This window comes from Balaenoptera acutorostrata, chromosome 4, assembly GCF_949987535.1.
Source record: "Balaenoptera acutorostrata chromosome 4, mBalAcu1.1, whole genome shotgun sequence".
NCBI lineage: Eukaryota > Metazoa > Chordata > Mammalia > Artiodactyla > Balaenopteridae > Balaenoptera > Balaenoptera acutorostrata.
Window position 1 is genome coordinate 116,779,881 of NC_080067.1, and position 16,446 is coordinate 116,796,326.

Consider the following 16,446-nt stretch of genomic DNA (forward strand, 5'->3'; position numbering starts at 1 on the left):
GGGCATACCTTATGCAGTGTACGGCCTGTAAAATTGTGATTGCCTTGCATGAGGAAGGGTTGTTTCTACAGTTATGGAGTTTTGTTTTTTGGTATTCCCCAGAACCAGTCTGGATTTAGGAATGGGGAAGGCAAATTCAACAACTCTAGGTTGAGGTTTTGTCATGTAAGTATGGTAAGGAGACGAGATAGTTAATAACACGGGCAAGTTTCATGGGTAGTGGGATCTAGGATGGGTAGCAAAGGAAAATGTGGCAGACATGATTATCCATCCTGCTTTTCCATGTCAGTTGAATCACCATTTTATCGAGATGTTGGGCAGCAGTGCAGTAAGGGAAGGTGGACCCAATTCAAGCAGTGAATCACAATTAATTTAAACCAAGCATGGTAGTCATATTCCTCTATGTCAGTGGTGTAGGGGTGGGTATGTGACCTAGCTCTAGCCAAAGAGCTATGAAGGAGTTTTCCCTTAGGCAAAGATGGACGGTATAAACATTTTTCTTCCCTTTAAATGTGGCCTTATGAAGAAGTGCCGCTTAGAGCTGTGGCAGCCATTTTATAACAATGAGGAGACAAAATTGAGCTCAAAGCCTACATAATGAGGAAATGAAAGAACCAAGGAAACTGGGTTATCAATGACATTATTAAAGATAAAAGGGTTATTATCACTCTCTTCTTTCTGGAATTTCTCCTTTGTCTTCTCAGAAACCACATTCTCCTTTATCATCACTGCTGGTTTTTATTTAAAGTTACTTACTTTCTACTTCTCTCTCTAGAGTTTGGTCACAGATCTCTGTTTTTCTTTTTTTTCTCCTAGTAATTTTCAACAGGGGATATATGTTAGTTTTAAAGAGTATATTTCATATTATTTATACTTTAAAAGTTCTTTTTTGGTATTTTAAAAACACCTTTACTGAGCTATAATCCACATACCATGCACCTACTTAAAGTGTACAATTCCAATAGTTTTGAGTCTAGCCACAGAGCTGTGCGACCATGACCACAATCAATTCTAGAAAATTATCATCACCCTTAAAAGAAACCCTCTCCCCATTAGCAGTCATTCTCTATTTCCTTCAGCCGTGGGAAACCAATACTCTACTTTCTGTCTCTACAGATTTACCTATTCTGTGAGCTCTATGACAACTGGGACTTGTATTATTCATCACTAATCCCCAGTACCTAGGAAACTGGCTGGCACATGGGATTTCAATAAATACTTTTTCAATAGTGAACAAGGTAAAATGGGTCCCTGCTCTCTTGGAGTTTACATTCTAAAGTGGGAGATCAATAAATAAAAGAGAAAAAGATACGCAAATTTTGTTAACTGTTGCATAGGAGAGAAGATATTGAGATATTTAGATAGTGGAATTAGAGGCTTCTCAGAGATGAGTTGACATTTATGGTGAGAACTCAATGAATGCTGGGAAGGAAACAGCTATGGGAAGTGAATTCTCAATAGAGAGAAGGGCAAGTAAAGTCTCAGAGGCTACAAAGTGCTCAGTGAGTTTCAGGAAAGTCAGTGTGACTACAGAATAGTAAAGCCAGAGAATGATAAGCAGTGGAAAGGTAGGCAGGGACCAGATTATGGAAGCCTTGTAAGGGAAGAGTAGGGAGTTTATTTTTAACTCCAGGTGAACCAAGCACGTCATTTAGGTTGTACGATTTATTCCTTGCATAGAGCCTTACTATTCAAACTGTGCTTCCAACCTGCAGAGGCAGCATCACCTCTGAGCTTGTTAAAATTACAGAGTATGAGGCACCACTCAGAACTGAAAGTCTGTTCTTTTAACAAGATCCCTAGGTGATTCATATGCACATTAAAGCTCGAGAAACACTAGAGAATGGATTGGAGGTGAGAAAGAGAAAGGGGAAACCCTTAGATATGTTAGTCCAAATGAGAGAGGAAGGCTGCCAGCGTAAGAAGTGACAGCAGAAAGGATGAGAAGACTGACTTAGGGTATGTCTTGGAGACACCTGGTTTAGGACTCTTAACCAGCTAAACACAGATTTCAATAGGCAGGATTTATGAGAAAAGTTTAGGATTGGGATACAGGTCTGTGGGTCTATTGTGTATCCTGCTTCTGAGTTTCAAGTGTTGTTTTATAATTTACAAATGTTTGCATGTTGTCATCTTCATGGGATTAATAAGACATGCCTTTCTGAAGGTTTTCCAAGTCCTCCACTCTTTCACTTTGAGGCCCTCTGTTATTAGATATCTTTCATCAAGTCCTTATTAACCCCTTCACAAAAAATGTTTTGAACATTTTAAAATTCAAGGTTCGTGGCTGATCAACACGTCCTTCTCCATAGCCACTTGGATTGTCCACACCTCGAACTTAACTGGGACAGATATACTCCAAGCCTCTCCAGTTTCTAAGTACAAAGTAGCTTGGAAACTCCTGGGTTGGTCGGTCCAACTGTCTCGGTGCACAATTCTGTACTCTTAGAAAAGGATCTGTGAGCTAGAAACCCGTCAGTTAATGGGAATGAAAGAATATAAGTAAGTTCCAAGTGGGGCAGACTACCTAGCGACCCCCATTCTTAGGCCAAGATGAAGCGATTTCTTGCCTTATCACTTCGTTAGTAAGTGGCACAGCTGAATTCTAATGCTCTTCCCTGTACCGTTTGTCTCATTAAGAATAGTTTAATTGTTGAAAAGTTTGTTTACAGCAATTATTTTAAAAGGCAAAGGGCCTTTTTCTTTCTTTCTTTCTTTTTGAGGTTATGGGGAATAGTAAAAGTTTTCATAATTCCAATTCTCAGTCCTTGGTAACCCAGAGAATAATACCAGAACACCAGAGTATCTCTGGGACGATTACAGGATTCTCTCAGAACTTAGAGAAGAAAAGTCCCTTCCAAGAAAACCATATATCCATTTGAAAGGCATGCCGCCAGTGAGACTTGTTCAAAGAAAGAAAAGCTGGGGGGTGGATGGGTGGGGTGTGGCACGGCGGTTCTCCGCAGCCAAGAATGGGTCAGGGTAAGAAAGGTCAAGGCTGAGCGAGGTCCGCTCGGGACCGCCTCCTGCGGTGGCCTGGGCACCGGGGCAGAGACGCGGGGGGAGGAAGGGGCAGGTCTCCGCGGCCTCCCGCGCGAGCCGCGTGAGTAGGCGGAGAGGCCTGGGCGCCTCCTCCCCTCTCGGGACGTGCGTCCGGGGATCACTCCGGGTCCTGCTCCTCCCTGCCGGCGGGGGGGAGAAGGGGGACAGGCGGCCGTCCTCTCCGCTATAAAGGGAACTGGGCCTCCGCGGCTTGCCTCAGCTCGCCTGGGCGTCCTCCCGGCTAGAGCTCCCGCTCCCGCTCCACTCGACCCTCTCGGGCCTCGGCTACTCGGGCTGCGGCGGAAGATGGCGGCTTCGGCGGGTCACCCGGCTCGGGAGGCTCGGTCCGAATGCTCTGAGGAGGCGCTGGCCGCTGCCTTAGCGGACATGCCCGAACTAGCCCGACTTCTAGAGGCAGACCCGTACCTGAAGCCCTTCGCTCCGGAATTCCAGCGCAGGTACAGCCCCACCTTGGTGCTGTTCCCCGACTCCCCCCCGCCCCCGCCACTGCCCCCCCTCACCCACTCCACAGAACCCAGCAGCCCGCCTTGCAGCCGCGAGCTTGCGGCTAGGGCCGCCCGTTGGCTCTCGTAAGTACGGGCCCCGCCCCTCGCCGGCTCCACCCCCGCCGGCCCCGCCCCCCACCTTGGTGGGTAGCAACTTCCGGGCTTGGGCGAAGAGTTGAGTCCGGTAATTGGGTTCAATGGCTTCCGGAGTTGCGGGTTGACAACTCTAGCCGCCGGACTAGAGGCAGAAGCGCTGAATCAACTTTCCTCATCCCTCTCCCCTCCCTTCGAATCGCCAGCTTTGCGCCATTGGGTGTGTGCTTTGGCTGCCAGCACCCGTTTCCTCAGGTGCTGATGCGGAGTTAGGCAACTGCGCTGCAGGTTTTCTGACCCTTCCGTGGACTAGAGTGGTCCTGTGAATTAGCGTGTGCATAACACCCGGCCTGTGTAATTGCGCTTTTAAAACCTTCTCGCTTATTTTATAGCAAATACTGTGATTTTATATAGGATTCTTTCAGGCAGCTTTTCTTTCGTTGTTAAAATTCCCCCTCTCAGAGAAGATTAAGCTTATCTTGGTCTTTGTTTTTTACCCCTTGGGCCATCATTGACGAGTACTAACCCGTGTTTGGGATTGCCATCCTGAAGCTGGAGAAAGGCGAGGAAAGCCAGACTTCTAGAGGCCCATTTAGTATGCTTTACTTTTAGCTTGTCTCCTATCATGCTGAAGTTGCTAGGATAATAATTCCAGTAGTCAGCTGAACTTAAAAGGTATAATTTTTAAGACTAAAATAGTTGTTATGCTAGTTATAGTAGTTATATTTGTGAGATAAGCACATTGCGATTTAATGGTTTCTGCCCTTTTAGCAGAGCCACTTGAAAATTACCATGGCAACAGAATACCTAGTCACAGTTTCAAGTAATAGAAAACTTCTAGTAGTTACTTGGCAAGAAGCAGCATTGGGGGTAATGAAACACGGTTGATTTGGAGTTTGGGAAAATAAAAGTCTTAGGTTCATGTTGTCACTTATTACCTGTACTCAATTCAGCAACTGTTTATTAAGGGTCCTTTAGGAACAAAGAGTAAGGGACACAAAGTTGAATACAACACTTCATTCCAGAGCTTGTATATCCTAATGCATGGGCCCTCCTCAAAGGAGTCACCTTGAGCTGTTGCTAAGTTAATCAGATGTTGGGCCTTTATATAAGCCATTCGGGGAGCAGCCTTGTGAAATTGCCTTCAGTGTTTACAATATGTGCTTTCAAAGAAATTTAGTGTATGATCTTCATTGTTCAGGATTGGATTTGATTTAGAAATAGTAAAAAAATTTAGAGCAAAAGATGGTGGTCCAACTTTTTTGATGACACTAATTTACTTGGTTGCTTTGTAAAATGACACGTAAGGCATTTCTAAAAGCAGAGTTGTGGAAATGTTTTGTCACTGTTTCTCCCCTCTCTGTTTTAAAAAAATGATTACAAGTAGACAAACCTCCCTTGTTAAGTGTTTCTTTCTTGTAATTCACTTCAGCTCCATTGGGATTGAAGCAGTTTTGATCCTCTTTCATGGTTTGTCAGAACTAATGAGAGGGACAAAGGCCAGAATAAAGAAGTGGGAGCAGTCCAGTGTTCTTGATGAAAAGGCTGGTCCAGTGGGTCCTTGTGCCTCACTCTGACCTGGATTCTACTTCTGGCCTTGGTTCTGAGTAATTGCCATTTTCCAGCACACATGTTCCCTTTAGGCATATCAAATAGTAATTTGGCGTTTGGCAGCAGTAACTTTTACTGTTAGCATTTGAAGAATTAAATAATTTCTCCTTCGTTAAGTATGGTCCTGATTACTTTTCCTATTTTCCATTCATTTCTAATAACCCACTTAGGCAGTGTGTCTTTGGCCTAACACAAATATACAACCAGTCAAACATAGATGCAAAGTATGCTTACTAAGGAGTGAAGAAAATTTAGGGTACAAATAATAACAGTATAATGGTGATGGGGGAGGCAGTTTCTCATTGATGGACTGTCCTATTCTTTCCCAAACACCATGTCTTCATTAGAAATTCCATTATGTACCTTTGTTCTTGTTTACCTTCTCTGTAACTGTAGGAATGTTGAATCAAGTGTGAGGGTTAGTGAATTACTCCATGCCATAAAATAAAAATTAGACATTAGCGTGGGTGACAGGCCCTGTGATATCTCATTGATTACCTTCTAAGATAGGATTTTCCTCTTGGCTTTCCTGCTTTTTTCACCTGTTATTTGTGCTGCAATTAGTTGCTGTATCATAATTCCAACATCTTAGTGTTTTAAAACAACATTATTTGTCCCCATGCTACATGTCAGCGTGAGTCAGGCTCTCCTCATGGCAATCATTCAAGGATCTAGGCTGATGAAATCTTCATTTTGAAACATGCTTCTACAGTGGCAGGGGCAAGGAACAGAGAACATTTTGAACTATGCACTATTTCTTACAGCTTTTGCCTAGCAATCAGCCACTTCTGCTGATACACATATTGGCCAGTGTAAGTCAAATGTGACTTATCAACCACGTGGGTGGAACAGAAAACTGACATTTGTGAACAGGAGGATGAACAACACAGTTACAGTAACACTTGTCTATACCCTCTGTTTATATAGTAACTTTTACATATGTTATAGTATTTAATTTAACCCTAATAACAAAACTACAAGGTAGGAAGGGTGGGTATTTTTGTTTTTCCTGTTTTACAGATGAAGAACCCAAGATTCGGTTGTGGTGAGTTATTCACATGGCTTGCTGCAACTGGGATTAATCTTTCTTTAATAAAACTGTTCCAACAAGTTCACAAAAAATGACTTCTTGGTAATTTAGTGAATACCTCTTTCTTTCTCTTAATTTCTAGCATTGGACGTTTTTGACCACTTATTAGATCCTTGAAGCCATGATGTGTACTCTTGCTTTTCTTCCATTTTCTCTGGTGGTTTCTCCTCAGCCTCTTTCAGATCATTAATATAAGAGATTCTCAGGGCTCTTCCCTAGGTTCCTTTATGTATTTCTGTTTTATACACATACTTTCCCTAAGCATTCTCATCCATCCCATGAATTCCATCTATGTACTGAGGCTGCCCACATCTAGCTTCACCCTAAATCTCCCCTGGTCTTAGTCTCCTGGTCTTATTTATAAATATCTGCATTTTGATGTACTGTAAGTGTAAAACTCAACGTGTATAAAACTGAACTTAGGGTGTTTCATCCCAAGCCTGATTGTCCTTTTATACCTTATCTCAGTGTGTGTTATCCTCCTCTCCCAACTACTCAAGCCTAAAACTTAAGACTTATCCTTAATTACTCCTCTCCCCTTCTTTTTATCACTAAGTCTGGTCAGTAGTAGCTCCTAACTACTTTTCAAGTATATGCCACACTGTATTCCTACTGCTCTCCTCCTACTCAAGTTGCTAGCATCTCTAGCCTGGTTTATAAAAACAGCCTCACAGTTGGTCTCCTTTTTCAAATCTTCTCAACAATTCCATGGCTTTTAAGGTACAGCATAGTCTCTTTCTCGTGACCTACAAAACTCTGTATTATCTGGTTCCTGTCTACCTTTTTAGCCTCATCTTTGGATCCTCCTTCTCACTCTGTACCACCTAATCAGAAGGGGGCTAAGTGTAAAGAGGTAGCTAGGATGTCTGGGGGCTATTCTATAAGGGGCACTATAATATCACTAGAATAAATTGGAAACATGATACCTGTTTTACACATGTAGTCCTTTCTTAAATACTGAAGATTTTCATTTTTTATTTTGTGTAGGCTTGTGAGAAGTAAGGAGTCTAGAAGGATCACTGAGTAAAAGGCAGGAGAGGTCAAGAACTAGAAACATTTTCTGATCTTTATCAGAAGAATGATGCTTTTGGCTTAGTAGAAATGAATTAAAAAGGGAACCCATTTCTATATTTAATTTTTATTAATAGAAAATAATTTTTCTCTACCCCATAAAATAGATCTTTACCAAATGTTTAAAGAAGATCAATTTGAAGTTTGCCAGAATATTATCCAGTCTTGGATGCCACCTGTTTTGGTCTAGCCATGGGTCCAGCTATGGCTTTTGTACATGTTATTTCTTCTGCTTGATGCATACTTTGCTTCTGTCTTGTTAGTGCCTGTACGTACTTCAGGACACAGCCTAGAGATATATATTAAATGCCTTCCCTGACTTCTTCCCATCCTAAACCTTCTTCGCACCTCTTACCTACCACCTTGAAAACCTGTATTGTAAGGGTGATCATCCACTGTAATGAAGTTGTGTTTCTGCTCTTTTGTATCTCCCACTAGGTTATTTGCTCCTATGGGTAGGCACATTGTCTATATTGTTTGCTCACTGTTATATTCTCAGTCTGTAAAACTGTACCTGGCCTACAGGAAACAGTATAGTGTTTTGTTTTTCTCTTTTCTACACCAGTAAGTCTCAGGTAAGCTCACCCTAAGCTAAAAATGTTAGGAATGCTAGGATGGACAGAAGGAGAAGAAGCAGTAGTTGTCAGGAGTTATGTGTGGTAGTCTCGGGTAGGGGAATGTATGTTCAAGGAAAAAGCTAAAAATAACCAGAGAAAATAAAGAAATTTGTTATTAATTAGATATTTCCATATTCCACAGAGACTAAGGGTTTAATCACTGAAGGAATATTCAGTTTGAAGAGAGCCTCAGGTCAAATTGCATGCTCAAGAATAGGAAGAGAGGTTTTTGTGAGCTCAAGTGTGTTAAGTATCACAATTACAGTGAACATCTCTATTTTGTTAGAAATGAAAATAGCTTTTACACTGGTATCTAATCAGAATTAGAATGTAGTTTAGATTTCATGTAATAGCAACCACACCAAAAACTGATTCTCGTGGTGCAGAAATTTTATATTGTAGCTGAATGGTGCACTTTTCTCTCAGTGCCTGGCCAAGTTGCAGGCTCTGAAGAAAGTCAAATGTCAATGATTCTAGAAGGCAAAGAAGAATCCAAAAATTATAAGTCATACCTGGCCTGCTCTTCTGTACTAGTAGTAGATTCCTTTGTGCCTTGCAGCTGAGGTCTGTACTAACTCCAGAGTCACTCCTGAATTCTTTACAGTGATGGGCAAGAGGCTGTGTGACCTCTTCTTATTTTCAAAGTGCCTTAAAATGACTCCATGGAGCATTTGGTTTAGTTTAGGCTCTGGCGCCTGCTGCACCATCTCCTGAGAAATGACTCTGTGTGGTAACTTCTTAGAGGATTCAGTTCAGCTCCCACCAGGCTGGCCCTAGTTAGTCAGTGAGATGATAACACAGACCCTGTGAAATGTGCTATCGTTTTAGATTGATAAGCATATCATGCTGCTGCTATTTAAAAGCATGTGTAAAACTTCAATTATACATTTATAGATATTAAAGGAAAACATGAAAGGGTTTTCAGTGGAGAGAATTGCTGCTGTCAGCTACCTTTCATTCTAAAGTAACTTTACTGTTTTACAGAAGAGTAGATTCTCTTCATGTAGTGATGTCCACTCATCAGTAGATGCTCACTACTGTTTAGAATCCAGGTGTTTTTTTTTGTGTGTGTGTGTGCTTAAGATCCAAGAGCAGCCCCTGTTCTGTTTTGTGTTTAGGGTAACAGGAACCTAGTACATCAACAGAAGGCAAAATTCTACATTAAACACACGTTGTTATACAATCTACATTCATTAATTTATTATACAATTGACATTGTTATGGTGACTTACCTGATTGATTTCTGATGTTTAAAAGATCATAATAGCTGAGATCCAAAGTTTAGCTTCTTCACATGTGAAATGGAAAAAAAATAAACATATGGCTGAGTGTCCATGTTGCAAAGCACAAGAGCAAGATGAAGCTTGAATTTTAGCTGTCGTAAATGCTAAACAGCTTCGAATTCGAGGGCAACTTAGTCAACCTCTGTGAACCTCAGTTTCTTTTTTGGAAGAATATGGATTGGACCCACCTTATAGGGGTTTCTTGAGGATGAGGAATATATGTAAAGATATCGCTTCTTTAATCCTGTGTCCTGAAATCAACCATCAGATAAATAACCTGACCGGAAATTCCCCACAACTCTTCATTTTGCTGCTTAACAGCATCTTTACTTTAAGGGGTTCCTTCTCTTTCCTAGTAGTGCATTTGTGTGAATGAGGTGAGGAGGTGGTAATTTAAATCATAATCTAATGGAGAAAGAAAAGAATATGTTTAAATTTTGATCCTTAATTTGGAGAGGAAATGATAAGGCAGTTGCCAGTTTACTACAAGCTGAAGGCAAGATGAATTCTGGGACGTAATGAGCACAAAGCTCCCTTTATTGAGAGAGGTAAATGCTACCCTGCAGAAACCCCAAATCACTCTTCTCTTGATCTTCCGTTTCTGTCTTTTCTCTTCTTTCATCTGACTGCTAAGTGTTCATATTCTTGGACATCAAACAGCTGCAGGGATTTTCTTCCTCCTGAACTCTGGATGCTTGGAGGAATGGTCATACCGAGTTTACTAATAGCAGGAATGACTTTGAAAATAAGAAGAAAAAATACATAATAACAGCTTAAAAGTTTGCAAATGAAAGAATTATCTAGTGGAATCTGAACTTATGACCTATTAATAAGAAAAAAAATTTAAATCCCATGTCTTGCCTTGTCTGTTTTATCCTCTCTTTTTTTATTTGATGATTTCAGTTCTTTTCAGTATGTTTGAATTTGCAATGAGATACATAAAACAAAGGAATGGAATACTCATGTGTATTTTAATAGATCCATTGAAGGATAAATTACAATTAGACAGTTTCTGGGTATATGCTCTAGGTCTGTAATCTAAAATGTGATAATCAGAAACCAAGTCTGCAAATATATTTCTTGTATAGATAACCTTGAAGTTTTCCAAATATTTAGCAGTGAGAAATATTTCTTTTACTAATAAAATCGTATGTTACTCAATATCATCAATATAATTTATTTTTATTTTCATAAATGATAAGCAAGTAGCCACAGGTTATATTTAATTATGAATAGCTGCATAACACAGCTACATTCTCTATTACTGAATGTGATAAAATCAGTTACGCGTTTAGGTGTATGTAACAGAAACTGAACATACCCTCAAAGAACAGAAAATCCCGCAAACTGTGAGTTATGGAAATAGAGGTTTGTATTTCTCACAAAGAAAGTGGGGGGTAAGTGGTTTGGGCCTTCGCATTGACTCATCATTTATCTTTTTGGTTCTACTATCCTTAGCATATGGTCTTGATTCTAATGCTTAGAAGATGGCTGGGCATATCTAGGGCCCATATCTGTCTTCCTAGCAGGAGTACAAGCTAACTCACTATGTCCATTTTAGCCAAGCATAAGTTAGTTTACCTGTAAACTCCATCTCATTCTTTCAGTTTACACATTATTCGTCAGAGCTGTCCCATGGCATGGCCATCCTTAGCTGAAAGTGAGCCTGCATAATCAAGGCTTTCAGTTGTACGCATGTCTTCCTGAGAAATGCCTTTTTGTCTCATCTGTCACAACTTGCCTGGGCTCTTTCCTTTGCTCCAATGAGGAGACAATGTCTGGCTAAAGATAAAAAGTCCCAGTGATACCATGTTGTAGTTCCCCAATATCATATCTGTGTACAAATCTTTCTGGGCAGAATCCAGGCATTTCCACTTCTGAGAGAAGTCTGCACCACATCCCTCAGTATCACCAGACTCTGGGGCATGGCTTTCACTTTGCTCTACCTTGTATTTCTGGATTTCTGTATTTCTCTGGATTCTTTTCTTGGGACAAATACAGACACTTTTGCTTGCTCTAGTCCAAAATGAGCCTGTCTGGTTTCGCTTCAGCCCCCTGGCCCAACGATTTGGGGAGCACCGCTGTCTTCTCTTTTTAATTTCATAGGTATTTTACTCTTAAAAATAGGATGTTTTGAGAGGAAATGAGTTCGTCAGTTACTACTAATTTTTTCATGTTCTCTTGGGCTCATTCAAAAATGATATGCTTTATTTTTTATTTGGAGAATATTGTATTTGTGGGGTTAGAAAGAAGAAAAGAACTAAAATAAAGATGACAGTTGATGCTCAGTCTTTAAAACATGAATTGTCTTTTGTTACCTAACTACATGCAAGTTTATGGGCTTTCACATTATACTTTTCTATTCTTTTAAAAGATTAAGATGTGTAAGCTTTGTTCTTCAGAACATACCTGCTACAGACTTACCGTATAAATATAAGATTTTATCATCACAGAGAAGCCCAGTATTTCATCTTTGACAGTAGACCAAAGAACAGTTTGTGGAAGAATGGGATTCCTCTTTTTTTCCTCTTTGGACTGTAAAGACAGCATAATGATTCCTCTTTGATGTCAGAATAGATCAGTAATGTGTGTGGGGTCATATTAGTTTCTTTTTTTCCTAAGAGGTTATAGGTCTATTATCCATGATCATTTTAGGCTACTGTTTGGAGGACATGAGTAACTAATGTGTGAGTTACCATTGCTTTTTCATTGTTTTACAGTCTTTTCTCAAGAGGATTGATTATTATTCCAGGATTCTAGAGATTCACAAACAAATTCATATTCGTCATTTCCAAGCATTTTTTCCCCCTCCAGTTCTCATTTTTCAGCATTAACAATCTCTCATATTTTTGTTTGCTTATTTGTGCATTTTTTTGTTTACATGTGGGAGTCTTCCATCCTCTTGACCATTTCAATTGGCAGTGCTCTTTTGGTTGTGTAAGTTGTGCTTGCTATTGAAGCACAGGAGCGTAGTGAAGTGAATGGGTCTCTTTTTGTTCACTTCCCTAAAATTCCTTTTATTGAAAACTATCTGATATCCATGCAGTATAAGGGAAATCTCTACTCACAAATTCAACACATAAGCAGGAAATACAGAGAAACAAGAGTGTTATCAAAACTGAAGTTTGGTTGTAGCAGGTTTAAGGTACCTTTAGAGGACATTAAAAAATATAGTGAATTTAGAGAATTGCAAATTGTGTTAGACTAGGTTTAAAAAATTATTTTGAAATAATTATAAACCACAGGAAGTTGCAAAAATAGTACAGAGAAGGCCCCTGTACTATTACCAAGCTTGCCCCAGTGGTAATATCTTGCTTAATTGTATGGCAGTTTCAAAACCAGGAAATTGACATTGATACACTCTGCAGTATCAATAATGCACTCTGAATAAGGTTTCTGAAACCTTATTCAGTTTTCAACAGTCTTTGTATGCACTTCTTTGCAGTTTTATCACAAGTATATATTAATGTAACTGCCACTACAGTGAAGATACAGAACCATTCCATCACCACAAGGGAATTCTGCATTCCTTTATACTTATACTATTCCCACTCCCTCTATCCATAAACTCTGGGAATTATTGATCTGTTTTACATTTCTATAATATTTTTCATTTTTTGACTGTTATATAAATTAAATCGGAGAATATGTAATCTTTGAAGATTGGCTTTTTAAAAAAATTTTTATTGGGGTATAGTTGATTTACAATGTTGTGTTAGTTTCAGGTGTACAGCAAAGTGAATCTGTTATACATATACATATATCCACTCTGTTTTAGATTCTTCCCCATATAGGCCATTGCAGAGTACTGAGTAGAGTTCCGTGTGCTATACAGTAGGTCCTTATTAGTTACCTATTTTATATATAGTAGTGTGTTTGTGTCAATCCCAATCTCCCAATTTATCCCTCTCCCCCTTACTACACGCACCCTGCCCCCCCAACCCGGTAACCATAAGTTTATTTTCTACATCTGTCACTCTATTGCTGTTTTGTAGATAAGTTCATGTGTACCCTTTAAGATTCCACATATAAGTGATATCATATGATATTTGTGTTTCTCTTTCTGACTTACTTCACTTAATATGATAATCTCTAGGTCCATCCATGTTGCTGCAAATGGCATTATTTCGTTCTTTTTTTATGACTGAGGAATATTCCATTGTATATATGTGCCACATCTTCTTTATCCATTCCTCTGTTGATGGACATTTAGGTTGCTTCCATGTCCTGGCTATTGTAAATAGTGCTGCAGTGAACATTGGGGTGCATGTATCTTTTCAAATTATGGTTTTCTCTGGTTATATGCCCAGGAGTGGGATTGCTGGATCATATGGTAGCTCTAATTTTAGTTTTTAAAGGAATCTGCATACTGTTCTCCATAGTGGCTGTACCAGTTTACATTCCCACCAACAGTATAGGAGGGTTCCCTTTTCGGTACACCCTCTCCAGCATGGATTGGCTTTTTTTTTTCTCACTCAGTATATGTCTTTGAGATCTATTCAAATTGCATATATCAATAGTTTGTTCCTTTTTGTTACTGAATACTATTCCATTGAATGGATGTGCCACAGTTTATCCATTCACCTGTTGAAGGACATTTGGATTGTTTCCAGTTTTTGGCTATTAAAAATATAGCAGTGAAGCTAAGATATGTTTATTATATATAGGTGTTATTTCTTTGGGAGAAGTTCCTAGAAGTGTAATTTTGGGGTCCTATGGCAAATGTATGTTTAGTTTTGTATGAAATTGCTAAACTGTTTTTCATGATACCTGTACCATTTTGCATTCCCGAATGTATGAGGGATCTAGCTTATCTGCATCCTTCCCAGCATTTGGTAATACGTTTCTTAAAGTGTTAGCTGTTATAATAAGTGTGTAGTGATAAGCCAATGTGGTTTTAATTTGCATTTTTCTAACAGCTCATTATGTTGAAAGTCTTTTACAGTGTTATTTGGCATCTTTATATCCTCTTTGGTGAAATGTTCAGTTCATGTCTTTTGTCCATTTTCTAACTGGATTAATTTTTCTTTTTTTTACCTTTGAGTTTTGAGATTTCTTTACATATTCTAGATACAAGTCCTTTGTCAGATATATTTTTAAATTAATTAATTTATTTTATTTTATTTTGTCTTTTTTGGCTGTGTTGGGTCTTCGTTGCTGCGCTTGGGCTTTTCTCTGGTTGTGGCGAGCAGGGGCTACTCTTCGTTGCGGTGTGCAGGCTTCTCATTGCGGTGGCTTCTCTTGTTGTGGAGCACAGGCTCTAGGTGTGCGGGCTTCAGTAGTTGTGGCACACGGGCTCAGTAGCTGTGGCTCACGGGCTCTAGAGCTCAGGCTCAGTAGTTGTGGTGCACGGGCTTAGTTGCTCTGGAGCATGTGGGATCTTCCTGGAGCAGGGCTTGAACCCGTGTCCCCTTCATTGGCAGGTGGATTCTTAACTACTGCACCAGCAGGGAAGCCCCGCTTTGTCAGATATTTGTTTTGCAAATATTTTATCCTAGTCTGTAGCTTGCCTTTTCATCTTCTTAACAGGGTCTTTCATAGAACAAATGTTTTAAATTTTGATGAAATTTATTGATTTTTTTTGGTTGTATGGTATATACTTTTGTCGTCACGTATAAGAGCTCTTTGTCTAGCTCTAGGATCTGAAGATTTCCCCTAATGTTTTCTCCTCGAAGTTTTATTGTTTTACATTTACATATAAGTCTATGATCCATTTTGAGTTAACTTTTGCTTAAGGTTTAAGTTGAAGGTTTTTTTTTGTTTCCTAAGGATATTTGATTTTTTTTTAAAGATCATAAACTATGACAGACTTATATTGGGGAGCCACCTGATCAAAATAAAAAATAAGCCTTTAGTCAGGTCTCACTGAAATATATGAACAATGACAATTTTTATAAATACTATAGATTATTGAAAGCAGTGGGAACTAATTAACCTGTCAGTTTTCTTATTTCTAAGATCTTATTTTAACTTTTGGTTATTATCATAAAGCAGCGCGTCAAACTTCAGGAAGCTGGAGAAAAACATTTGTGAAAGATACAATAATTTATTTTCACGTAGTTACTTGAGAGTTTTTCTGGTTTATAATTTGTATATTTTTATCATGTTATAGCATTATTTTTTTGAGTTATATTCCAAACATATATAGATATTAATCTATACAGATTGAATTTATAACTTTAATTTGATTTTCCAAGGTTTTTCTTATTTCATGTCTTCTACTTAGAACCTACTCATTTGTTAGTATCATATATTCTTCAGTTCTACATTATTAAAAATATTGCTTTGAAAAATAATATTTTATTCATTCGGTGTGTCTGTTTACTTGACTTAAATGGCAGGTAAATCTCCAAAAACTTTTCATGTTATACTCTCATTTGTAGAAATGAGTTTGTTAAATCTAAACAAAGGTAATGCTAATATTTCCCAAGATTAGTTGCTTTTTATCTAACTGAAATTAGCCTTTGGTTTTATTTCAGTCTTAATATTTACTTTGATGTTTGTCAGGATTCATTGTGCTATTAATAAGTAGAAATCCAAGCATGTCAATTTCCAAACTAATTGGTTAGATATTATGAGATGAAAGTTGTTATTTTACCCACTTTAAACAGAAAAGTAAAGTGGAACTTTTGAGGACTTGTTCATTCTACAATGATTACTATCTATGATGGATCTGAGGCACTAAACATCCAAAAGAGACTTCTGACAACTCTACTAATAAATTATCATCATCACCACAATAACAATTTTTATTACAATTTATGTAAACATCATTTTATGTGCATTGGGTCTGAGATTCTGCATTTTTAAGAAGCTCCCAGGTGATGCCGATGCTGCTGTTTCCCAGATGATATTTTGAGGAGCAAGGCATGGCATCGTCCCAACGTCAGTTCAAAACTGAGTTAGTGCATTAATTTTGGCATTCCTATATGGTAACAATGAGAAATCAGAAAGAGAAATTAAGGAAACACTCCATTTACCTTCGGAACAAAAAGAATAAAATACCTAGGGATAAACCTACCTAAGGAGGTGAAAGACTTGTACTCAGAAAACTATAAACACTGATGAAAGAAATCAAAGATGACATAAACAGATGGAGAAATATAATATATTCTTGGATTGGAAGAATCAAT

At 38.8% G+C, this 16,446-nt stretch overlaps 1 protein-coding gene across 1 annotated transcript in view; it reads left to right on the plus strand.

The window, feature by feature from the left end:
• Window positions 1–3,081: 3,081 nt before the first annotated feature.
• The window catches only part of GBE1 (1,4-alpha-glucan branching enzyme 1), a 275,832-nt gene continuing 262,467 nt past the window's right edge, over window positions 3,082–16,446 (plus strand). The window contains exon 1 of the mRNA XM_057545311.1: window positions 3,082–3,500. Within this exon, the coding sequence (XP_057401294.1) occupies window positions 3,349–3,500 (152 nt within the window). The 5' untranslated portion in view covers window positions 3,082–3,348. The remainder of the gene's footprint in view (window positions 3,501–16,446) is intronic.